The sequence below is a fragment of the Accipiter gentilis genome, chromosome 8 (genome assembly GCF_929443795.1).
Source record: "Accipiter gentilis chromosome 8, bAccGen1.1, whole genome shotgun sequence".
NCBI lineage: Eukaryota > Metazoa > Chordata > Aves > Accipitriformes > Accipitridae > Astur > Astur gentilis.
In genome coordinates, this window is record NC_064887.1 from 26,034,992 (window position 1) to 26,060,995 (window position 26,004).

General features: G+C 36.0%; 1 protein-coding gene across 5 annotated transcripts in view; it reads right to left on the bottom strand.

Moving 5' to 3' along the window:
- Positions 1 to 26,004, bottom strand: part of NTNG1 (netrin G1) — a 175,559-nt gene that overhangs the window by 25,787 nt on the left and 123,768 nt on the right. For 2 of the 5 annotated variants that reach the window (XM_049808227.1, XM_049808226.1), the window contains exons 5-8: positions 25,323 to 25,349; positions 15,247 to 15,312; positions 13,279 to 13,338; positions 2,184 to 2,321 (exon numbers count right to left, since the gene is read on the bottom strand). In XM_049808227.1, the coding sequence (XP_049664184.1) occupies positions 2,184 to 2,321; positions 13,279 to 13,338; positions 15,247 to 15,312; positions 25,323 to 25,349 (291 nt within the window). The remainder of the gene's footprint in view (positions 1 to 2,183; positions 2,322 to 13,278; positions 13,339 to 15,246; positions 15,313 to 25,322; positions 25,350 to 26,004) is intronic. The other 3 variants (XM_049808228.1, XM_049808229.1, XM_049808230.1) reach the window with 3 other exon arrangements.

The window sequence follows — 26,004 nt, forward strand, 5'->3', positions numbered from 1 at the left end:
GTAAAACATGGCAATTTGATGTCTGTTCCATAAAGCTGACAACCGCATCTAGTTGTTTTTCTTCTGAATTTGATCAGATAATTTGGTCAAACTTGGAGAATATCTAACAGTTACACAATCAGACTGAGATTTGTTCAGAAAATTACAACACAGTGAGGGAAACTTAATTAGTTTTGTCAGCAAATATAAAGGCACTAGCTTGCATTTACAGAAACTGTCTAAAGCTTTTACAAATACTCCGATTCAGCTAAAATCAGGCTAATTATATCTTGGGCTCAAAAAGTCCTCATTAAAAGAACATTATTGGGGTTATAATGTCCAAACCTGAAAAGATAGGAAATACTGCAATTAATAAGCAATTGGTTTGACAAGCTGGTATATATATTATTATATTAATTATATGACTAAAATTTGCTCCACAGACCTCCAGACCTGTTCCAATATCTCAGCTACTTAATATCTGTTTTTAGACCCACCGTATGGACATGGTGTTTACTGTACTTTATTAAATTTTACTGCAGAGAATCATATTGATTTACTTTTAATTTTTTTTTTTTCCTGTGGTTCCTGTCACTACACTATCTTGATGCTTCACAAATTCTAATGCTTATTTTGTCAGTACCTAGGTTAAGGTACAGGGGTGGTGACAACCTTCTTCTACATAAAGGGTGCAAGGCAGAGGGAGATCCTATGATTTCTGAGTGCTTTTTTCTTTTTCCTTAAATACCTAGGATCTGATTTTTCAAAATATTAATAATAGAAAACTCAGATTTGAAACACTACTCTGCCTGCTTTCTGCTGCAACTGTAAGTGCTCAATAGTTTTGTGAATCAAAACTCAAGGGCAAGCATTCAGAAAATGAGCATACAGTTAACGACCACATGTGAAAAGTATGGTTCAAATAACCTGCCAAATATAAACAGGAGCTTTCTGGCAGAAGCTGAGGAAGTACAGTTTTCTTGGGTAACATTTAACTGTGTTGCCCATGGAAAATTCGTTTCTTTTCACATACTATCTTTGATGCTAATTGGTTCATTATCACAGTCTTTCCTGAAATTCTTTATTTATTGTTTTTCTTTCCAGATACATTTGCTGAATTGTAACACACCCAGATTTTCTACTTCAGAGGTACTCATCGCTTGGAGAGGCAGCAGTAATCTCTAACTTTATTTTTTTTTTAAATTTATGATATAAGATTTGCGTTTGTTTTACAGCATTTAGAGCATTGGTGTGGCTATATAGCCAATTTTATAATATTTGGCTAATGGGTGTCAGTAATTACATTCTTTCTTGTGCTTCTTAGTCTTAAAAATCAAAAGCAAGCTCTTGTAGAAATCTTTCTTTAATGTGTGTGTGTAAGAATGCAGAGAGACGGGGAAATGGTGAAAGAAAAACATGAGAGGACTCTCCTGAGTTTCTGGAAGTAGGTGATCAAAACAGTTATAAAGAATAAATCTTAAGAATTTACTACAAAAGAAATTTGCAATAGAAGTCTAATCCTGTATATACCAATGTGGTATTTCCACTCACTTGTTTACAAGACCTGTTAACCAGAAGAGAAGCTAAATATACAGCTAAGCATTGAAACAACATCTGCTCTAGCAATATTTGCACAAAATTTCAGCTCTTATTTTTAAGGCTGTTAAGTATACCTCCATTTTTTTTTTTTTTTTTTTACCTTTTCCTTTTGTCTAGTTTTCACTAATTATAACAGGTAATGAGCCAGTGTTCTGCAATTTTATTGTCCAGGGACATAGTTTTGAGGTATGAAAGCAGAGTTAAGTTACTGAAGAAGTTTAGTACAGAAAAAAGTGAACATGCAGAGAAATCACCTTGTCTTTTAGTAAGAATTTTAAATTTGGAGTTAATATGGAGTTAATATTTTGGTACACAAAACATTTCACAGTTGGTAGGCCATGCATATTTACATATTTCCGGGGGAGCTCCTCCAGGCGTTAGCAAGAGAAAGAGAGAGGACACTGAAAGCATATTGAAATAAATGGATGACACAGTCAATTTACTATCCTCATCTGGGAGTCTCCGAAACGGTTCAGGGAGTATGGCAGTCTTACAGCTCGCAGAGTGTTTTGCTCGTTTTCTGCCCTTAAGTAGCTGCACGTGATAGCATACAGACGCAGAGGCAGCAAAGTTGCAGGAGAGGGGCAACTCTCAGAGTTACTTACGTTGACAGCCCAAGCTGTGCCAGATATATCCCGGCAGACATTTATCACATTTAGGCCCTGATGTTCCCTCCTTACACTCACAAAATCCTCTGTCATTACAGCGATCATGGACTGAACCAAAAGGGTTACAATAACAGTCTGCAGAAACAAGACAACACATACACACTGGATTCAGGTCTACATATGGTGATAATTCATTCAATACCAATAAAGGGTGCATTTCCAGTGCTAAAGGTAAAGGAAGACTGTCTGTTAAGGATATCTAGAGTAGTGAATATAACTACTAGAGGTCCATTTATTTGTTTGCATATGTCATTTCAGGAAGAGACATTTTATGATGTGAAGAGAAAAAGTAAACAGAAAAGGTATAAAGGCAGAAGATATCATGGTCTTTGAGGGTAAGTGATTGTAACAGATTCTCTTCTGGTAAGAATATTTTTGACAATTTAATGAACATTAGAAAAGCTCTGTATAGTATGGATATATCAATGTGCCATCAGGGTGAAATGTTTTGCATTATTAAAACAGGCTTATCTATATTATTCAATATTTTCAGAAATGCTGAATGTCTTTACAGGGCTATATAAATGCACTTTACTTATTTCCAAGATAGTCTTCCTTTATAGTTTTGCGCAGTATAATAATTTATATGGATATCTGCTATTAAATTGATGAGATTGTATTTATCAGTGACGTTAATAAACCTTTTACATATTCCACAATGAAAAGCTTGAGGTGAGCAGCAATGTAATGCAAAACTTATCAGAAGTGGCTTTACGCTGCCATTTTCTTTTCTCTCACCTCCCAGTGGGCAGATGGAAAATGCAATGAGGCTCATTCCCCACTGTATATTTTCCATGTGTGTTCACCTAATTAAAGAATGACTAGGGTAACCCTTTTCCTCCCACAACACTTACTGTGTTGTACATTCACAGCCCTTTTCTTTAATGTGATTACAACATCCATGTTCAGCTTTCAACTAGCTGAACAAAGAAGACAAGACAGTAGCTAGCAGAGCTAATTTTTGGCGCTCCTGTTCTTGAGTTGTTTTTTTGTGGGTTTTTTTTTTTTTGGTTGTTTTTTTTTTTTTTAATGAAGGGCTGTATCTTATTTGTATGTAGACCCATGTAGACCCAGAGTAACTCCACTGTCAACTGAGACCACAGACACATTTTGGCAGTGTCTGATCTCTGCTGCTATTGAAGGCAAAAGATACACAAATCGATTCCTGAATCTGGGCAACCTGCTGGGAGTCTGGCTTTATCAGTCTGTGAATCAGTGCTACTTTGATGATTACCTTTGGCAGTTGTTCCCTAGCATTAGGTTAAACCTCAGTGATATTGTAATTGAAAAAATAGAGTTGAACTGGGAAGTAAAACCAAAAAAAATCCAATGGAAAAACTGTAACAGGAAAAAAATTACCAGGAAGACATTTGTCATCTGTTGTCTCAGTGTTTATTAACTATAAATTACAGATGGCACTTTGAACATTTGGCATGCTGAAGAAGAATAGTTACCTTTGGCAAACAGAGTTCCACAATAATAATAGAGTCAATTAGCTAGCAACATTCATTAATGACGTTGAAAACTGACACGCCAAAAATACTGTGCAAAGCTGAGCAGAATTATAGCACAGTGAGTGCCATTTGAAAAGCTGGCAATTCTGATGTTCATCAGATGTATGAAGTGTTTATATAAACAGGCATGGAACCAAGATATAAATTGAATGCAGGGAGTAAAATTTGCTTAAAGAGTGTTTATAGAAAACCTTGAAAGACAGAAAGCTTGGAATTACATTAGAAACAGAGGGCCCAATTCTCAAAAATAGCTTAGTTGGACATAATGGAGTTACAGTGATCTAAACAAGTCTTTGTGAAAGAAATGTATGGCCTATGATATTGAATGTTATAGATAACTAATGTTATATTTTCCAGAGAACAAGAACCTGATCCTGAAATAGCGAAAGCTTTCCTACTGAACTCTATCATAAAAATACATAAGAATTACCAGGCCCATACTGTGCTGTTCAAGGAAAAGTAGATAGTGGGAACAAAACCTGAAGACAGGCCCTTTCACAAAAGTAGTAGATCAAATTGGAACACCAGACAGACCAGGAACTTTCAGTAACTGAACCTAGCCTCCATCTTTCCCAGTGCACAATTGATACCACAGATATATGACCTACAGAGGTCCACTGAACATCCAAGCTCATTGTCCAACACCGTATTGCAGGCTGTGGAATACTTCCCAAGACCTGCCAAATACTTACGACATAAAAAAAGCTCAAAAGCCACAATTCCAGTATGCCGCAGGGAGGCAGTGAGTATCTCCAATGCCCTTACAACAACAGGGCATTACATAACATTAAATTGACACTCCTAGATCATCCTAGTGAGCAGACTACACACCAGGTTCCAGGGTGGGGAAAAAAAACCCTGCAAATCTGAACTAGGAAGGAATTTTCCTCCTAACCTTCATTTGGTGACTGTTTGAAGGATGGGAAGATGACAGTGGTAGTCATCTGTTCACTGAGATTCACTGTATCAATGCGATGCTGCCAACAAAACACAACTAAAATAAGTAAAAAAGAAGGTTGGGAAAATGGGCTGAAGCTTTCAGGCTTGCTGCTTGTCAGTCTGGGTTGACAGTGGCTACAGGATAGCTGTCATGGTTCACTTAACCATATATCATTAGGATTTCTAAAGGTCTTACAGGTGTTAACTGAAGCTTAAGCCTCAGTGACTACAAGGTTGGCTTTCTTATAGGTGTGACGATAATTACCATTTCAGTATTTATGTTGTAAGGGAAAGGAAATTTTTTATTACTCTGGGTCTACTTGGTGGTTTCCATGCTATCCATGCTTGCCAGTGTGTGTATTCACCGAAATAAAGAGTTATTAGGATTTTATCAAGACCTTGTAGAAATAAAAAGCTCTTCAACTTGTTAAAATCTTTTTCACTGTAAGCATGTCAAGTGAATGATTTTTAACTTTAAAATACCTTGATTTATTTAGAAACTGTAGTTGCTCATATGAGGTAATTTTGCAGTTAACTGACAAATCCACAAATTTTCAATATTTCATTTTAGGAAATAAAAGTTATTTTGCTTCTAAAGAAATTAAGGGCATAATGAAATTAGATTTAAGCCCACTGTATAATGTGCTGCATTTGGTTCACTGGTAAAAACCTTCTCAGAATTTAAATTCTTTGTAACTTGTCAGTTTTAAAAATGAAACATTTTACATTTTTCTCCATTTAGTTATCATTGGCTAAGATTCACAGATTTGTTATCCATGTACTTACCATATATATTTATGAAAACTATGTCAGTAGTTTTGATAAATGAGAGCCAAAGCCCTGTTAGCTGCCATTAAACTAGCTTATCCAAACATTTTTTACTTTTTCTACATATATGGCTAGAGAGGAAAGAATTAGCCTGGAAAAAATGGCTTTCATATGGGAATAAGACTTGCACGTTACTGGAAATCTGCGTATTAAAATGTTCATGCCAACATTCCACTCATACTTAAAACCCAAAACACTGCTTTTAAACTCAGAGAAATGAGCGTTTCCAATAGAGCAAAACTCTTTGTGCTTGACCTAGAAGGATGGTGAATCCATCAACTCTCTCAGAGGTGAAAATACTCTATATTTTGTCCGATTAAATCTTAGGAGCCCCAGTTCAGGAAAGCACTTTAAGCACAAACTTCTATTTTCTGAAAAGTGCTTAACTATCTGCTTCACTTTACTGACTTTAAACAAAGAAGTAGTATGAAAGTCTTCTTAAGTTGGCAAATCAGCGAGGATACATACATTTTGTATGCAGTATGATTACTATGATCCTGAAAACTGTCTTAGTCCAACAAGAATATTACTTATTTAAAACAAATTACCTAACATGTAGCAAACCAGGGTTTGATCCTATAGTCATCTCACATGCTACAATTCTCATGGGAGCCCAAGAGACTTCTGCTTGCATTAAGGTGGGAAAGTCAGGAAAGTCAGCAAATGCATCACGTTGCTGCTTTTTATTTTGTTTTGTTGGGTGTATTTTTTTTTTTTTTTAAAGACTCTTGTTAAATGAAAGGGGTTTTAATTTTATTTCTGCAGAGTCTGGGCAATTTCAAAGTGCACAGTTGTTTTACTAAGGCATTCTAAATATATCACTTGCAAATTAATTTAAGATTTACTTATTTTTGACTCCTGGTTTATTAACTTCCTTGTCTTACATAGCTACAGCTGCTGTCTTAGCATTTCAGTGTACATGGGAAAACAACGTACTGAATGAGTTCATGAAAAATCCCAAATAGAGTATTTTAGTGTCATATTCATTAGGCCTATTTAGACAGCTGAAATGATACAGCCCTGATGTCACACACCGATAATGTCCGTCATCTACATCAAAAAAATAGGAGGGACAGTGAGGTTTTTCCAAGCATATTTGATTGGGTTAATCTCCTCAGCACAGTCATACAAAATCATGACTTGCCTACTAAAGTTCTTATTAGCTCAGACTAATTAATGTCAAAGGAGATCATGCAATTTCTGAACGTGTTGCCAAGCAAAGTTAAAAGAAGGACACGAGAAATGGCAGTGCGTGGATGGATCTAGGTGTTTACCACGAAATAAAATGTAAATCTGTTAAACTGCAGACTGAAACAAATAATAGCAACCTAAATAGTTTCTGGCTTGAATCTCAGCAACGGATTGTAAAGAATATTAAAGTATAGTTTATTCACCCACAGTCTATTTTGGCATGAAACTATCTTATAACTACTCTTTTTGCTTCCTGGAAAATGGAAAGAAAAAAAATCACAATGAAAATCCAGAACAGGTTCTACCGACGCTTATGTCTACAAGAAACCTTATATAATGAAATCCTCCACCTGTTTGTTATTAGAACAGTGCCTTTTGTGGCTACCTGTTAACTACTGGCCATTGTATGAAGCTTCCTTTATTGACTATGTTCAATCTTCACCAAAGTATCCTAACTTTTGCTATATACTGTCTGTGTTGACATGAGAAAAATGCATATTCTTGTAGTGTGATAAAGATCTTATATTTTTTCCTAATATACTTTTCTTATTATGGTCTGACATGTTCTTTAATTCTGCATTTTGGGTATTTATAGCAGATGCTAGGTCTAAAGCACTGTTTTCACCTAAGAATCCCTTTTCTAAATTGACATCATGTCAAACTGATTTGACAAATTCTGTTCCTAACCACATGGGCATAACTGTAGTTTCTCCTCTAAGGAGAGGGGAGACAATGCTGCATTTACAGCCCCGTGCCTGGGAGCAGAATTAGCTGTAACGTTTTTATGAAATTTAAGTGAATAAAGGGGGCTAATAAACGCCACTCCCCATGTCCTATTGATGTAGCTGGCAACTTTTGTAGGTCTCCAGGCAAATATTCAAGAGTCTGTGCTAATAATTCTGAAAGTCAGACTGGGAACAGGTATTTCTGCCTCAACCCTTCAGTTTTCATGTGCGCATCTCTGGCATGACTCCCTCCTGCAGAAGGACAGCACAATCAGTTTCTTGGGGGCTTCTGGGGAAAGTCTTCCCTGGACCCTTAGCCGGGGAGGTTCATTATCACATACAGATTCAAAATACCTCCTTGGGGCAACGGAAATCAGGTGAAAAGTCTACACAGATGTTCTTATCCATTGAAAAAGCTCATTCTGGCTCAACTGGCAAGTAAGCAGCAGTGGACCCTAGCAACTGCCAGTAGCTGAAAAGGCACAGAAGAAAAGCCACAGTTATCCCGGGACTGACCTATGCACACATTTTCATCGTCCAGCTCTGCAGAAGCATTTCTGAAGTAGCCCAGCCTGCATAACTCACAGTGCTGACCTCTAGTGTTGTGCTTACAGCTCACGCAAATGACCGTATTGAGCAGCTCGATGTAACTGCACCGGTTGGAGTGCCCGAAGCATTCACAGTCTTTCAAGGAAGAACAGAAATGTATACAAAATGTATACAGCAGCAGAGTAATAGCACATTACATGCTTAGTAAAGATGAACCATGAATAGAAGTATGAATGAATGGCACATACATATTAATCAATGTAACATGGACAACAGCAGATGTTTATCTGCAATGAAAGTGAAGTTTGTTTCAGGCAGGTTAGCGTGACCCGACAACCATGGCATGACGTTGAAGGTTGGCTGTTGGCAGACCTGATGGAACTGAAGCATTTGCAGTTGTAAACCTTTCAGGGGTCCTGGAGGCTCAGTTTCCGCTGATAGAAATGCACATCTGTTTGCACATTTGAGATGAGTATAAATCAAGACCCGGGAAAAACTTCCTCATATTGAAAATATTAAATACAGTGGACAAAATAGTCAAACTTCATCCTGCTTAAATCCACAACTGTAAGTAAAATAAAAGCTTTGTTCTGACATAAATGGTGAGTATTCAAAAATACTACTGAACTCGGGGTACTCTAACTGGTTAGGCACCTTGGGAACCAGAGTGTTTTGTTTCAAGACCAAACAGATCTCTAGTTTGACCTTTTGGCCAGCACCTCCTAAAGCAGTTAACAGAGAAGAAAAGGAAGGAAGAGAGGTGTTATTTAAGAGGTATTTCTACTGTACTTCTGAGGTAAGCATTAACTCATTTTTATATTCAGAGATGAAAAACAATTGGGCTAGAAAAGATCATGAAAAGTCTGAAATGTGTACTGAATAGAAAGCATGCTTACTGCAGCCATCTGAAGTGCAGCTGGCATGACAGCCACTTTTTAAAAACTTCTTCATTAACCATAGAATGCTAGTGCCTTTTAGTCTTTAATCACAAGCAATGCTTGGTTTTATGCAGAAAGAAGGCAAAATTAGAAATGTATCATTATAGAAGGCACAGCTATGATTTGTGTAGAAAGCTTGTGTAAGTCTGATCACTCAACTCTGAGACTGAGATCAGAAGGAATGCAGGAAAGTTTATGAGGATGATCAGAGAAGTACAAAGCCTATTTAAAAAGCAAAGACTAGGATAGTTTGGCTTGTTTAGTCCATGGAACTGAAGATGGGGATATCACTGGGCTATAAATACATCAAGGAGATAGCCTTATGCCATCCAAAGTGAATATCTTCGCTAATGGACGACACTGGCACAAGAACAAATGGGTGTTAACTGGCCATTGAGAAATTTCAACTGGAAATTAGGAGATGGTGCCTAACCATTAGGGCACTGAGGTTCTTGAACACTCTTCCAAATTGTAGCAAAACCACTGATGCTTTAGAGATGCACTTTATTAACTGGTGAAAGAGATTATGTTATGATTCCTAAAGTAATGGAGTACTGGATGCCATGACTTGGAAGGGCTTCAAGGTCTTGAAGTTGACTTAGCCTGTAATTAGATAAAGCTGTAGCAGGGGTGTAAAATGTTTCCATACGTGACAGGGATCACATCCCCTGTGCTGCCTTTCCTGTGGTATGCTGCTGATCATGCTGGGGCATCTAATGAGCCCACTGATTGTTGGCACAGGGCATCAGATACAATATTTGTGCCTGTCTGTATTTTTATAAAGAAATAACAATACCAGTACATGTTTATGAGTATGTTATGCACACCTAATACATATATATTTCTTTGGCTGTTGTCTGAGGTAGTGGACTGTAAATAGATTGTATCTTTTCTTATACTGTACAACACTTAGCACAACATATGTTTCAATCTTGAAAGCTGCTGTTCTGCTGCCAGGAAACATTAATTCAATTTCCATATACACATTTAGTTAACATATATGCATTCTTAAGAGTTCTCTTCAATGTTATACTGCTAAACCAATGTTTTGTCATTCATGCCAATCTGATGATTTTGATGGCTATAACTGCTGGAGTACAGTAAAACATTTGGTGTATCAGTCTCAGTATGTTACCACTTGACATAATTCAGTGGGGAGGAAAAAAAGTGGTAACATTTGTTGTCTTTTGCAGCTGGTCAGTGTGATTCAGCATCTCAGCCAGCCACCCAGAAGCATTTCTCCCTTACTATATCCATCTTGCTTGAGTAAAAACTGCCTGTGTGGGGCAGAGGCAACAGATCTAAAAGCGGAAACTAGCACTAGCAAACAGGAGTCACAGGGAAAATTGTTACAATTGTAAGTTTTTATGTATTTGATTTTTAAAATAAGACAGACTGGAAGCAATTCTGTCTTAGTCTCTTTGTCTGACAAAGGACCTGTCTTCTGCTACCATTAGACAAATTGTTTTGCTGAGATGATACCCTACTGCTATGTTTGTCAGACTTGTGGCTTAACACAATCATACTGTAGGTGAATTTAGAGGAAATAATTTACCTTGTTTTCCAAATCAGTAACAGGCAGCAGAATACTACATTTTTATGTTTCAAAAATATGTATACTATAAAGAAGTGCCAGTAAATCAGGCTATACTACATCATCTTTTGTGTTTAAAATAGCAGAAAGAAACTGAGACTATTCTGTCAATGAATGACTGCACTACTTCCACTCTGAAATTGTGTTATGACCTTCAATAATACTACTACTCCACATAATTAGCCATTACACAAGCACAAGAAACAAAGCTGCGCATAAAGTAATTCACTCTAACAAAGCTTGCTCCGAGTTATGATTTGGACAGAAGAAACATCTAACAAGTACAAAGGACTTAGTTTAATGTACACACATGCTCCTAAACATATGCAGAAGGACTACCCAAGTTCAGATGTGGCTAATCAATATTGAAAGTAAACAATGAGACCAATTCTTATACTTGGTTGTGTTCCTATGGGTAGTGCTCTTTTGTAACAACTGTGTTGTGTGAAAGAAAGCCTTTGTCTCAAAGTTAACTTATACTAAGATACAGGAAAGCTCTAGGAATCTTGATCATCAGATTGGTAAATGCTACATGGTATAGAAAAAACCACAGTTAACTCAAAAACTATCTAACATCTGATCAAAGATTAGCAATGGTGCAAAGGAAAAAAAAAAAAAAGGCATGGCAGGTAACAATTAAACCGATATTTTGCTAAGTTTTGCTTCCCCCCTGCCTCCTCCCAGCTTTTGCTAGTGCAATAATATGAACTTTGCTTACTGCTGTTGGCCTGATCAGTGAATCATTTTTACATCCCTCTGTGTTTATAAAAAAAGCTATGTAAAGGGTTCTTATATGATTGAAGTGGAATTATTTCCTCCACTGGCTACAGGAGGTGCTAACCTAAACCAGTCAAACATAGCATGTAGAATTGCATTCAGCATCATGCCAGCTAGGAAGCTAATACCTATCAATGCTGTATGGCCTTTCTAGCTTATCATGTGGTTCATCTTAACCAGCACACCAAGATCAGAAAGTAGCCTGCTTATTAGAGTTGTCAGAAGCACAGCTTAAGGTTTTTAGGCGCATGTCACTGGCTAGCAGCCCAACCGCTTTCATGCACTGGCAAAGCCATGCAATCACTGAAAGAGATGGAGGAAAAGCATCAAAATCAGGCTGCAAATGGTTTACCAACAATGAAATGACATGAGCTTACAGTGCTAGAAAATGCTGCTTTTAGTTCTGAGTACCACATGTCAGAAAAGACACAGATAAACTGGAGACAGTTTAAAGGTGAATAACAATAAGAAGTAAATGGTTTGGAAAATAAAACCTCAGAGGAGACGTAAAGATAGCTAGATAGGTTTAATGTGAAGGAAAAAGGGAGAAGAGATATCCATGTTAGCTTTGATAATTGTCTTTGGATGATTCAGGAATTGTCAAATCCCTTGCCAACTTACAGAATGATTAACTGTATGAGCCTTTAAAGACTATTTCCAATGCAACGATTCTATTGCAACAATCTTGATCCTCTTGTAGAAAGCACGATAAAATTACCTATTGAAGAAGGCTCATAAAGAGGTTGATCATTTAATTGTTTTTTTTTCTATAAATGAAATACTTTCCCCCCGTTATAATGCTATGCATTTACATCTTTGAGATCACATACTATTGTGCTGTGGGGATGAGGTTGAGCTGAAGCTTCAGCCACGACCAATAAAACATGAAACGTCATCACATGAAACAATGGTAAACACACATGGAAGGGAAGCATAATTTTTAAACTAAGACAGGTAACGCATGAGACAGCTATCAGTGTCATTTTCTAATTAAAAGCACGAAGAGTATTTCAAGAAAGTGCACTCAAAAATCATTAAAATATTTTTTCATTTTCCAGTAACTGTGTGTTCCTCCTCTATACAGTAACAAAAGGCAAACAAAGGAGACTTCATCGTAACCTTAGAAATGACCTGCTTCATAACAAACAGTATGGCTTGTTATCATGATCTCATCAAATGGGTCAAACTAAGTTCAAACATTTGTTAACAACCCTATTCCTTGTTAATATGTATTTCATGAATAATGAGATATTCACAATAGCTACAGATAGACAAAACATCTTTATACATACTCTTTACAGATAAATTGATGAGGAAAAACAATGAGAACAGCTCAGGGTTCAAACTGTGAATGATAGATATGCAAATGAAACAGGTTGCCTGTAAGTCAGGGGGAATATTGGCATCCTTCATTATGCCCATATAATTCCATTATTTTGATAAAACACTGAAACATCAGTTCAAAATGTAATGCCTACACTCTGAATTTGCACACTGTTACAATAAAATGAAGATGTAAGGCACACTTACAATGCATTAAAAGACATAACTATGCATTACACTCCATGGCATTTACAGATACTTCTTGAGGATATGGACAATTGATGCTTTATGTATTGTTTGCCCTCAACTAATCTGCTTATGTATCCTCTTTTACAATTTATGCATATCAGTGAGGAAAACGAGACTCTAGCAAACATTTGCTTTCTAGGCAACAATCTGAAAGGTCATATTCAAAATTTAACTCCTTTAAAAACAAATGCCATGTCACTTTATATGCCAGCAGTGACTAAGAAGCATATTTATTTTCTTTGTATGGTTTATGTTTATGCGACTTAATGCTTCTGTTGTTGTTAATGAAGATGCCTCACCAGTAAGCTGATGGGTACACTTCACAGATATTCCAGATTCATACAGTGCAATGTATTCACAACACAGAGCACTATGGAATCACTGTATGAATCCAAGAATTCCTACCTCTCTTGTGGTTTGCAACTTGAACAGAAGAAACAGTTGAGATAGCTAATTTAGGAGCAACTGGATAGGTAATAAAATGAACAGTAAATTAGAAAATGTATCATATAGGAACAAATCAAAAGAATAAATTAAACTTCTTTATTTTCAAACTTTTAAATTAACAATGGTTATTATTTTGTAAGGAAAGGGTGAAAGTTAGGGAAAATGAGTTATATACTATCAACTATTGAATCATTTGAGCTGTAATATCCAAGATAAAGAAAGGGAATGTCATTCACATCTACGTACTTTGGCAGTTTGAGGTTATCTGATGATTTCTCCCAATCCATGACCAATGACTATATGGTAACTAGAGTGGTCTGCAAAGGGTTTTATTAAATTTGTATGCATATTCATTCTAGCCTAATAGCATAAGCAAAAAAACCCCACCAATAAAATGATATTAGGTACAGACAGATTTCTGTAATTATTCTCTTCATACGCTATCCTTGACTGAAGTATTTAATCTACAATAAGTGTTAAACACTGTAACAATATGCTGCAAAGACAAAAACTGAACAGAAATGTTTGTAACTTTTTGTGTTCTGTGCTTCCTAACAAAACATCGATACCAAATTTACTAAAATTCTTATTTTTGGGGAAGAAACAGTGAATAATTTTGTGCTGTTCAAGATGTATTTTGCAGTGAAGTTAAGTCTGAGATCACAAGCAGTATAATTAAGCTATGAAATCCATTAGAAATGCTAAGTATCATTTCATTGGGAATGTTTTGATTTAAAATTCCTGTGAATAATGTAGGCTAATCCTTACAGAGAGCAGAGATCAATCTGGGGATTTTTTTGTTTGTTTAAGGAACATATGCAAAAGCTTGGGAAATATAACATGGGCTAAATGAAGTTATTGGAATGCCAAGTATCACTTCATCAGGGATATTTAATTTTAAATATAAGCGAATAATGCAACTAAAGTATATTGCTAATCCTTATAGAGAGCACAGATCAATTAGTATTTTCTATTTTGTTGGGCACATAGAAACTTGCGCATATAACATGGTAGATTTTATACAGATGTGCATATGTTTTGATTTGGTCATTGTGATCAATGGATTTAACTATAGCCCTTCCAATGTAATTCCCCAACAGATTTCCAATACATCTTGTTCAGTTTAGTAGCTATTTTCTAGATAACTTTTTCATTAATTTTATTTCCATCTGTATGTGTTATAGTACAGAAAGGACACCCTTCAAACAGCCAAAGCAAGCCACAGGCCAGATTTCTGCAGGGATTTTTTGGGGAGCAAAGGGCAGTAAATAAGGGGGACAAAAGGACGTTATTTTTTATAATGAACAATCATTTTGAAATGTGAAGTATAGCTGAATACAACTTCAAGTAATAAAGAATCTTACTTTTATTAGTCATCTTAAAAAGTCGTTCTGTCTCTTTCAATGCTAATCATCGTGCCACAGTCTGTGAGTAATTTTTTTGTGTGGCACTCAAATTGTAGAAAACTATGAGTCTATCCTGCAGAGAACTTGCTTGTATTGTGGATGGCACACAAGCTGACAACACCTCTCAGCTCACTTGAGAAAACAAAGTGGAAACGACATTAAAAATGGGTTTGATGTAGACAATGACAATCTTTTCTCACACAAAAAATCTCAAAACTTACTCAAAATATAGACTGTGCTGTCTAAACAAGTCCAACATTATCTAGGGCTTTCTGTGTATTAGTACTTATGTGTGTCTATTTTTCCAGGCTTTTTGCAGTGGATGTGCACAATCTGAGTGTTGGAAGACTCCCTTTTCAGGTAAGGTTTGCTTTATGGTTATTTTCTCACAGAATAGCATTACTTAGCACCAGAAGAAAAATGAGTTGGATTCTCATTGTTACTGCTTTTGCCACCATGTGGGACTCCTTGAAAGTAATTTCAATAACTACAGACCACTAGGAATTTTACAGCATCCTACCTTGGTTTGGTTTAGAAACCTCAAGGGAAGAAATATTCGGCCATATCCTATCAAACTTTGGAGGATCTGCATGTATCAGGAAAAATCAGTTTTTGTTATTTACATCTGTGATATTGCTCTAAACAGGCAAGCATATGGACAAAGACATAGGTTACAAACATCCATTACTGGACTAATCTAGGTTGCACTTGAACAGTACATGACTCCACAGTGAATGAGAAAACAAGCAATTGATGATTCCCAAAACACCAAATGGACATAAAATACTGTGCATAACAATTTATCTTCTGTGGTTTAAAATACAGTTTTTTGTCATGAGAAGATATCCTAGACCAATATATATGGTTCTAACACAAGGAACAAAACAGGAACATATTCTGTTAAATCTGCTCTGCAAAGATAAAATGACAGTATCAGACAAATACGGATTTCTCACCAAAGACACATACCTTACCATAACATCCTGTTTTAGGGCCTTTTGAGTGAATTATATTTCTGTTATCAGGATAAATATATTTACCAGTAGAGTGGTCCTTTTCTTTTGCTCTCACACTTGTGTGTGTTGTATCTATTTCCTATCACCTCTGCTGATATATTTTACAGCTTGATTTTTTTTTTTGTAAAAACATTAAATGTCTACATTTCTTAAAAGCCCTACATAATGTATTACTTACATGAAGCATTTTGTCTCTCAGCGAAAGAATTAGCTATGTCTCTTTAGAGCTTCATCTCCTTTGGTGAATGTTGTTTGGGGCTGGGGGAGTGATAACCCTTAGCAGAATGGTGCTGGGTGTTGGAGCTTGAGAGTAGGTGAAGGGGGTGGTGTTGTGGGGGAAATAAAGAAAACTTTTCTTTGGGCCCTGATCTGGGAAATGGTATTTATTTTCTCCTTATTCTTCTGTTATAATCTTTCCTCTACTTCCATCTGCCTAGCTTTGAACATCAGATTTGGACCATGTTTATATCATTGTCTGCAAGTACTGCAGTGGTGGTGTCCTTTCTGAGCTGAACAGAATTTTCCTTAATGGTCACATCAGTCTACATAGTGGTGATACTAGTGAGGAGGGAGCTATTTCTTCATTTCTGCCTACAAGCAATTCAGTTGGGTAGTGATTAGATTGCCATTGTCACAACTTTGCCGGCATCAAGGGTCTAGGCTTACAGTCCTTTTTGAAGAAGGTATGTTATGTCCATCTTAGTGGAAGACCTGCAGGGAAGCTACAACAAAAAGACTGGGGCTTCAAACATGTGATGTGGAAGGAGGACATCCCATAGCATCTTCTGACCCATCTGTCAAGGGTGAAGAGAAATTGCCTGGGTGGGACTGCTTGTGACAAAAGTCCTCCCACATAGAGGAAAGGAAAGGATGATGACCTGCACTGTGCCATGTTAGGTAGTCTTCTTCAATTGAATCAGTCAAGTTGTGATATAATCACATCATTACATCATATTCTTGCATTTTTGTGCTTTTTCCTTATCAATCAAGAAAATGGAGGAAAGAAAACCTGAGTCAGTTTGGTAGATTCTCAAACAGTCTATGTATTGATTAAAAATAACCTGCCTCTACTGGTCAGATCCACCAATTCACACACATAGGAAGTGCAAACACAACAGTCAGAGTGTATGACAAAAGGCATCTAAAAGCCATACTTACTGAGGTGGTGTGATAACCCTAGCCCACTGAAAGACTCTAATTCCATGCACCTGAGAGACCACCTTCCTCTTCCTCCTCCTGAAACACTGACTGACCGGTTATAGTAAAGAAGTTTCAAGCACACAGAGACAAAATACTTGCACAATTAACTCGCTGTTGAAATTCTGGTAGATTTAGGAACACTTAGGCTTGACCTAAAGATTTTAAAGGGACTGGACATTAGTCTGGTCTTTTAGCTGTTATGCAACAGCAGGGTTGTTGCAGAAAACCTGTAACATTTCAGACTGGAGCTTCCAATACCCTGCTTCTGTTGTTGAATACCGTGTGGCACACCTACTACAAAAATTCACATGCATAATGGTCTTCAACTGAAACAGCCTAGGTGTTACTGGAAGTAAAAGTAATAGCATCAAAGCTTTGTAATGCCTTAGGACTAACCCTCTGGAGTATCCATCATTTAATAAACTGTAGGTCCTATATAGGGAATCGGATATTTTATACAATCTGATTCATATAATCAGTAATATTTTATATATAATCTTATTCTGATGATTTCCCCAAGTAATCTCTTGTCTTGTCCAAATAAAATCATTACTTGTATGACAGAAAAATCAGTGTTACATATTTCTTAGTAAACTATAAATGCTATAGATCCGTGCTCATTTTAGCCAACTTACTTGCAATGGAGGTTGTGACTTACTGCAAAATAATTAAAAATTCCCTGACCTTTTAAATTAGATTACATTGAGCTGAGTTTCTTAATGGGTGCCCAAAACAATGAAGAGCATATTTACAGTGCCTGAAGATTACCAATTAAGTATTATTGCTAGTGATTATTACTAGTTATTAGTGATAATTACAACCATCTTAGAAGGGACTTCCGGAGGTCATTTGTTTCCAGCCTTTGCTCATAGCAGGGTCAACTTCAAAGTTAGATGAGGTTGTTCAGGGTCTCAGCCGAGACCAGCTGCTGTCTTCAGTGTCTCTAAGCTGCTTGGTAATGTGGTTAATGTTCCCAGAGACTTAATGCTTCTATTATGTGCTTTTTTTTCTTTTTCTTTTTCTTTTTTTTTTTTTAATCTTTGATAAAAGGAATATTTTTTTCTTATATCCTTATTAATGGAATGTATTATCACCAAGATTTCTTGATGAAGGCTGGCCTTCTTATCTTTGAAATTTTCTATTGTTTGTTTGTTTCTTTTTTAAATGGAGGTGACTTTAAATGCTTTATCTAAAAAGTATGTGAGATGTTTAAGTCAAAGAATGTTGACTGTTATTCCCACAAGAATATTGGAGCAGGTGAGTCATCCTTTGAACAGGCACTGGTAAGATTCATTTAGCAGCTAGTTAATCTTTTATAGCAACTTGTGAAAATATTTCTAGTCCTCAGTGATTACCACTAAGGGTTTTATTTATGGACAAGTTGACTAGATAAAGCAAGCTTTTCCACAACAGTTCCATGTATGGACACTGCATTCGGTAATTAAAGTAATTATTTGCCAGAATAATTAATGAATTTTGGTGTAGGTATTCTATAAAATATGCTATGTTAATCTACTGTAATATATTCTGTGACAGTTATTTTGGGCAAACAAGGCTACAGAAATGTGAAAAAGTTTCTGAAAGTATGTTTTAGTGTTATGATTTAAAACTGAAGCTACAGTAGGCACCTTTAAGAGTAGAGGTATGTTAGCTATATGACTGAGCAGAAAATCAGATATGACATTTTAAATTTGCATTAGAAATTTCTGCATTTCTAGTTACTATTGTTTCAAAGCCAATTATACGCAGAAAATAACTGCTGGGAAAAAAAATATCTTACTTTCATGAAGTAAGGAGAAACTGATTGCATTATATTTATTAGGTGTTTGATAATTTCCTTTTTTTCCCCTTCCAATCCTTTTTTTGGATATACAGTATAGGAATTGCCTATGATATTAAGCAAAGAAAATCTGTCTCAAATATTCACTGGAACTGCAGTCTGCACCATGGGCTACATCAGATTGGGGAAATAATGAACAGGTAGTTTCAGCCTGATTCCAACCAGACAGCTGCACATGAGAAAAACCTGTCATGGTGTTGGCAGAAATTAATCAGCACTTTGTTGGTTTCTCACTCCAACTAAGTACTGAGCTGGCAGGAAAATTAAAATGTATTCCCACTGGGAAGGGCTATCCGTCCTCAGGGTTGAAGAGTGCAGGTGATGGAGCGTATGAAGACTACACTGCTGCCTGGGCATCTGCGCTCTAGGGCAGGCTAGTGTATTTTCACCTCCTAAACTGTTTCTGCTGACCCAGTCCACAAAAAATGCATTTGCTGAAAATTACTACTAATAAATCAGTAAGTCTTAAATAATGTTCAGATGGCATAAATAATTAGAACATAAATAATGTTCTAATGGCAGACAGGGAGCACTTGTGTTGACAACATCATTACTTATTTAATTTATAATAACAATAAGGAACCCTAGTGAGAGACTCTGATTTAACAGGTTTTTATCTTTCCTTTAACTTCTATTTAAAACACAAAAAAGCATTAAAAAAAATTGTGAATGTAAGCTTAATGATTCTAGTAGAAGTCCATGTTTCTAGTCATAGAAAACTGGCCTTGCCACTGTCTGTTTTAAACCATGAGTAGTTGAGAGTCAAGTATCTATTCTAATGTATACATGTCTGCTGAACACAGTGGAGTTACATGTATAATAGTGGTTTCAGGTGTTAATGTTAAACAAAAAATTAGGAGTAATAAGAAATAATGCTCACTGAAATCAATGGTGGATTTAGTAACTGCTGGAATAATTGGTTCTGTTTATATCAGATCATATTCCATCACTTCTTGCAAAGATCACACTATCATTATTACAGCATTTCTATCTCTTTAGGTCTGTTTGAAGTTATGATAACCTATCTCACATAAAATTTGCCTTTCAGCACTTTTATAACACTACAAAATCTAACTCGTCAAGAGAGAAGAAATGCTGAAAAGTTGGTTGTTTTTTTTTTAAAGTCACCCCTTTATTAACTTTAGAAAAAAATACTTGGCCAATGTTAGGCAATCTTTTTTGGAGCAATGTAGGAAGTTTCATACCTGTTCCTTTGAAGAAAGGAGAATTCTGCATAAATGTGAAGATGTGGTTGTTTTATGGCAGCTCCTCAGCCATAACAGCTTTTATAACTGTTGGAAGAATTTAAACGCAATTAGTCCTTTATATGTCCAATTGTTGTCTTAGAGTAAAAGAAAGCGATCTTTTTAGAGGCTTTTAAAAAAGAAATCCAATGATCCAGCTCTGGAAACTTTTAGATATCAGAAAAAAATCCACTGATTTTAACAAATGTGTTGGCTAGTTCTCAAACTAATGAGGTTTGAGGGAGTATTCTTTAGTTGTAAGTATTTCCACTAAAATATTTGCAAAAGTGCACAATGAATTCAAGTGTTTTTGGAAGGAAATATTTAGGTACTTTCTCATGACAAAAAAAGTAAATTACCGTGTTGATAGTTTGCAGGGGTTGTTCCATTTTATTTTGATTGGTTCTTCTTTTTCCTACAAAGATGCTGAGATTGGCTGGTCACCTAGGATTATTGTACAGTAATTCACAACTGATGAACAGTAAATCAAGATCTTTTTTTAAAAATCAGAATGCTGATTTGGAAACCTCATTCTTCCCTTATACTCTATGAAATAAACTGATTACACATCTAAGGGACAGAAAGAAAAAGAGGAGAGGGGGAATTATAGAAGTGCATTTTTTCCCAGCAATTTCTCCCCACGCTTTATAGATAATCAGATTTTTAAATATCTTTGTAGATCATGTCTGCTCTCTCTAAACTTCCTTGAGTAACTGCAGCCAAACTTGTATATTGCAAGTGCAATGTATTTTGCATGGGTACCATGGTACATATTGAAATGTTGATATCTTATTTTCTATAGTGACCTGTCGCTTGATTGTTTATTAACGGTTAAAACAAAGGTAACTGTGAACTAAGTAATGTCCTGCATATTACAGCAAGTCAAAAAAGCATTGAAAAGACTGATACACTGTTTGTAACTAACCCAAGATGATGAAGGTAAACTGGGATGAATAATGAGAAAAAATACTAAACTGTCAGTGGCCATATCTACTAGACTGGTGAGCATGGCTCTTCTTATCTGTTAAAATTGGTGGATCTGGCAAAACAAAAACTGATACAAAGGCTTGCCCAAATCCCACCCCAACAACGTGTTGGTGCTCCCTGGAGCAGCGTTGGTAGTTTCTGACTCTGTGCTAGAAACCGCTCCGCAAAGAGAGGGTTTCTGCTCGCCGTTGGGGTCAGTGCAGGTGCTCTGCTTGCTGAACTTCAAGGATGAAATCCTAGTTATACAGAAGAAAACTGGCTTTGTTATGAATCCTACCAGGTAAATAAACTACTCATAATGTCTTTTATTTGGAATGTTAAATTTCTTTCAGATCCAGTGCTCAAATGAGTTCATTATACCACATAGGCTATCAGTATTTTCTTTCAGCCCAGTAATATTTTAATATAATGGAAAAGCTAATTGTTAAAGTGAAAAATTCTGAGTGCTTTGAAGTATTAAAGGAGGGAAAACGAATACTGTTACTGGCTTGATATTATAATCAGTTGTGTGGATAAGGTGATTGCCTTAGACTAGGAGCTTGATTAACAGTATTATTTATTAAAAAGTCAGATTTGGATAAAAGTGAATTGAAATGAGAACATTTTGCCAATATGTCCAAAATAATATATACAGTCTGAAGACAATATTTAAATGTCCTAAGGAGATAAACATCTTAATGGTGTCTCAACAGTACAGCTCTCTCTGTAAAACTTGACATCAAATAATAATAGAAAAGTAATGTACAACCTAGTTATGCATGTTTATACCCTACTGATATATGTGGGTGTTGTGTCTATAATCTAGTCCAGAGCTTGGCATTGTATTGGCTTTGATCCCATGACTCTAAATTTAAAGGCAGAACTTCTCAGTTACCACAAGGGGGCAAAATCAGGTCCAAAATTCGTTGTGTTGTTATAAAGAAGAAAAAAAAATCCACTAGTGTTTGCTCTCACAACCTTTTAAGACATATATTTATCACATTAAAATTTCACAACGAATATGTAAAACAAATAAAGCTACACTTATCCCGACAGTATTTTAGTTCCAGAAAAATACCTTCTACATCTTTCAAGGTTAAAAAAACAATAAAATAAAACGAGTGCCCATTCAGTCTTTTTTTTTTTTTTTTTTACTTTTGTGTCTTGCATTTGTTATTGTTAAAAAAAAAAAGTTCTCTTAATTCGAAATTGGCTATAAAGAAGAACAAAACCATAGAGAACAAAGCAGAAAATACCATTTGATTATCATGATTGCATCTTGCACTTGGGTGCACGGTCTGTCTCTAAACTCTGACTCATCTGCCACCAGCAGGCTTTAAGGTGATAATCACCCACACAGAGCTATTTGCACACCATGTCTATCCTATCCTGTATCTAATTATACCCTTTATAACAAACTGTTTAGCATAATTAGTGGAGATCTGCTTTACAGGGAAAAAGATAGAAGCTATAGTTTAGAAAATTCAACTTTTTGAAGGCATACATGTACAGATTAGTAACTTTGGTATTTGGTTACAATAATGAACATTTTGATGCATTGGTCTATGTAAAATTGTACAATCATTATTTTAGCAAGTAAAATAATGTTTTCAGAATATTTATATACTGTGTGTAAGCATTGCTTAAAATTATGAAATGGTTTTGGGACTCATTAATTGCTAACACTTTCATCAGTATTTTTCCAGACATGGCTGAAAAATGCTGAAAGGGCCAGCATTGGAATCAAGAATGCTGGAAATGATCAGAGAACCTATTAATTCAACTGACAGACAACAGCAGGTACATATGACCTTAATGGGAAAGCTCTGATTTTTTTTTTTCTTCTAGATGATCAGAAAGGATGTTTACTTAATGACCACTCTTTCTTTGTGTTCAAACTTCAATGATGAGCTGCTTTAATACAAGATCCTTTGAGGTAAAAAAGGAATAGAGAATGATACATATATGTGCACAGAGGTAAATATATTTTATTTTTCTTTGCTTGCTTTCATTGCAGTTTTAAAAGTACTAAATGAACATCACTTGCAGCGGCATCTTTGTATGCTGGCAGTTTAGTCTTCATAAACCCCCGCCCCAACCCCATCCTCCTTATATACTAGCAAAACCTTGAAGCCCACAAAAGCCAATATGCTCCCCAACCCACCATTAGTGTTTGCTGCCAGGCAAAATAAAACCCAAACTGTATCTCCTGAGAGTAACTTCCTGTCCCCAGATGGGGAAAAACTGTGGTGATATGAACACAAGCATTGTATTAGCATAGACAAAAGAAGAAATCATGCAGAATCCATTAAAGCAGCCACAACTAATTAATCTTGTTTGGTTTTATGTGTTAATTGTACTTCTGTTAAATTCTCTTGGAGACCAGGATAAATTTATGGGTTCTATCCTTGTTTAATGATAATTCTGCTATTTCTATCTTACAGAAACATTATGCAAGTAGAGCTATTTCCCCCCTGAGCTATTTAAGAAAAAACACATGAAAAAACCAAGCAGAGTATCAGTGTTTACTTGTGCTCATGAAGAGATGCTCATGCTTCATCCTTTCCATGTAGGCAAAGAAATCTGTTGAATTCTACCACATATTATTCTAAGACTTTTACAGCAGATTAAAGATAAAGCATAGACTTGCAGAAACTCTTGTATTTCCTACAGAATGTTAAACAGAATTTTCTCCATTTGTAATAGATAAACTATACTTATCAGTCCAGTGTTAAATACAAATAGGTCAACAATGCATCCTTTCAGGTCACCATTATTTAAAAGGTATTTGAGTTTCCCTATTAAGTTTTCAAAGGCCAACATCTGCTGATGCTCAGAAATGGTAGATGCGGTGACGAAGGCTGTATGGAGTGTGAAGTGAAAACACAACCGTATAGTCCATGCAACACAGTACTAAGAAACTATAGCACAACCAAACTCCGAAGAGCTATTTTCCCATTCATCCCATTTCTGTTATTAATGGCAGGAATATTCCTGAGAACAGTGACATAAACTTCTTCGCTTTCATTTAGTTCATTGTTTTGGTTATAAAATATATGTATAAAACCAAGGTTTTGAAAACAGCATATCACTATGCATTTGCAGTCACGCGAATGCCAAAGGAGACACTACAGCAGGAAAATTACATTATTAAGACTGAAGGCTTTCATTTGCATGTTATTGTCATTGATGCTGTTTCACTATTTAAAGCTGCAAAACAGATGCCACAGCATTCAGCTGTTAATGCTGCTCTCATTTGCAAGGAGGCTAGTTTTGATGGCATTTAACTTGCTGTCTAGAGCTTAACAAATCAGCACCATTCATGAGCTTAAGTAAACTGAGCTGATTTATAAATTGACAGACCTGACCCTGCATAAGAAGTGAGATAGTTTTACCCAAATTGTTAGAAGCTTTTCAGTTGGATATTTGGTATAGCAAATTGTGTTTTACTGCTGTGATATTTTATCATTGTGATAGTCCTGCATCACATAAGTTGTCCTAAAGCCTCTGCAAACTGAGGCTGTGGAGAATATTCTTTCAGTCAGCCACAGCAGGATCCCATTTCTACCTCCCTGCTTTATTTGTAATCAGCTAACATGCCATGACTGTGTGCACTTCTCAGGTATGGGACTCAACTGAGACTCACAGCTGAGCTACTGTGCACTTAGTCCCTTCAAGTGTTTTATTTAATTAATCATCTATTTTGTTGATATAGTAACTCGTTACATAATGGTGTTATGGTTTTATTATAGTTTAATATTTTGGTGCTTTAATTGCATACAGCAAAGCAGGTTTTTGAGAAGGAACACAGTTCTGTTTATTTTGTGGAGTAAAGCCCAGTTCAAAGGCTGCTGGAGTTAATGCAAAGATTCCAGCAGATACACTGCATTTGCTAAGCTACTTCACAAAAATGAAAACTCTTCCGTTTATAAATTCTTCCATTTGCTCTTTGAATTTACATACACACATACATGCATGAAAATTAATGGTCCTATACTTCGCTGTTATTAGCAAACACTTTTTTTTTTTTTTTAAGAAAACGATGCTCAACAAGTATTTTCTGTGAAACAGTATAGCACTCAGTTTTCATCTGCTGATCAGAACTGATCAGAAAATCTGCAGCTGAAGGCAGATGTGTTGTCAGGAGTGACATCCTCTTTTACCACTTAATAGGGTTACATGTTAATGCAACAGAGGAATGCCAATACATAGTCCCTGCACTATAGAGCACATTTTCAGAGAAACATTATTTATAAGAGAAAGGGATGTTGGGAAATTAGATCCAAGAAGCTGAATGACAATGCAAAACAATACTGGTTTTATTACTTACTACCAATACTGGAAATACTGGGTATACCTGCAGAGAAAGAAAACAAAAAAGTATAGTTAGCTGTTTGCTGTAGTTGGGTGAGCTATTACATCTAAGATTCTGAAAACAATTTTCTCCAAATTTTCAGAATATTATATCAATACATAGTTAAACCGAAGTAACTGCAAATATGTACCCAGCCCTTTATAAATGCAGAGTCTTTAGATTTTTCAGTACGAGGCTGCAGGGACCACTAAAGCGTATTGACAGATGGGTATTTCTGGGACCTACACCAGCTCTCTGAACTTCATGAATTTGTTCAGAACAGTTTTGTATTTCAACTAACCAGCCATTAGGTTTAATGCTCTAGATAAAAATATCAGTCATGCATGTATTATGCAGATCTAGGAGAATAATTTAACCATGGGATAGATGCATTGCTAACTGCTTTGGCCAGCTGCTTAAATCAGCTGATACCTTCTGTTGCATTAACTGTATGTAGCCATTTTTTCCTCTTTTACCTGACAGTTATCTAAATGAAGCTATGGAAAAGAAATGTAATTGAGCGAAACAATCTAATGCATTAGATTGGTCATATTGACTAAGCCTCTCATTGATTCCCCCCCCCCCCCCCCCCCCCCCTCCTTCCTTCATTTCAATTCCTAAGCTGAATTAATGCAAGGACACCATTCCAGAGGCAGGT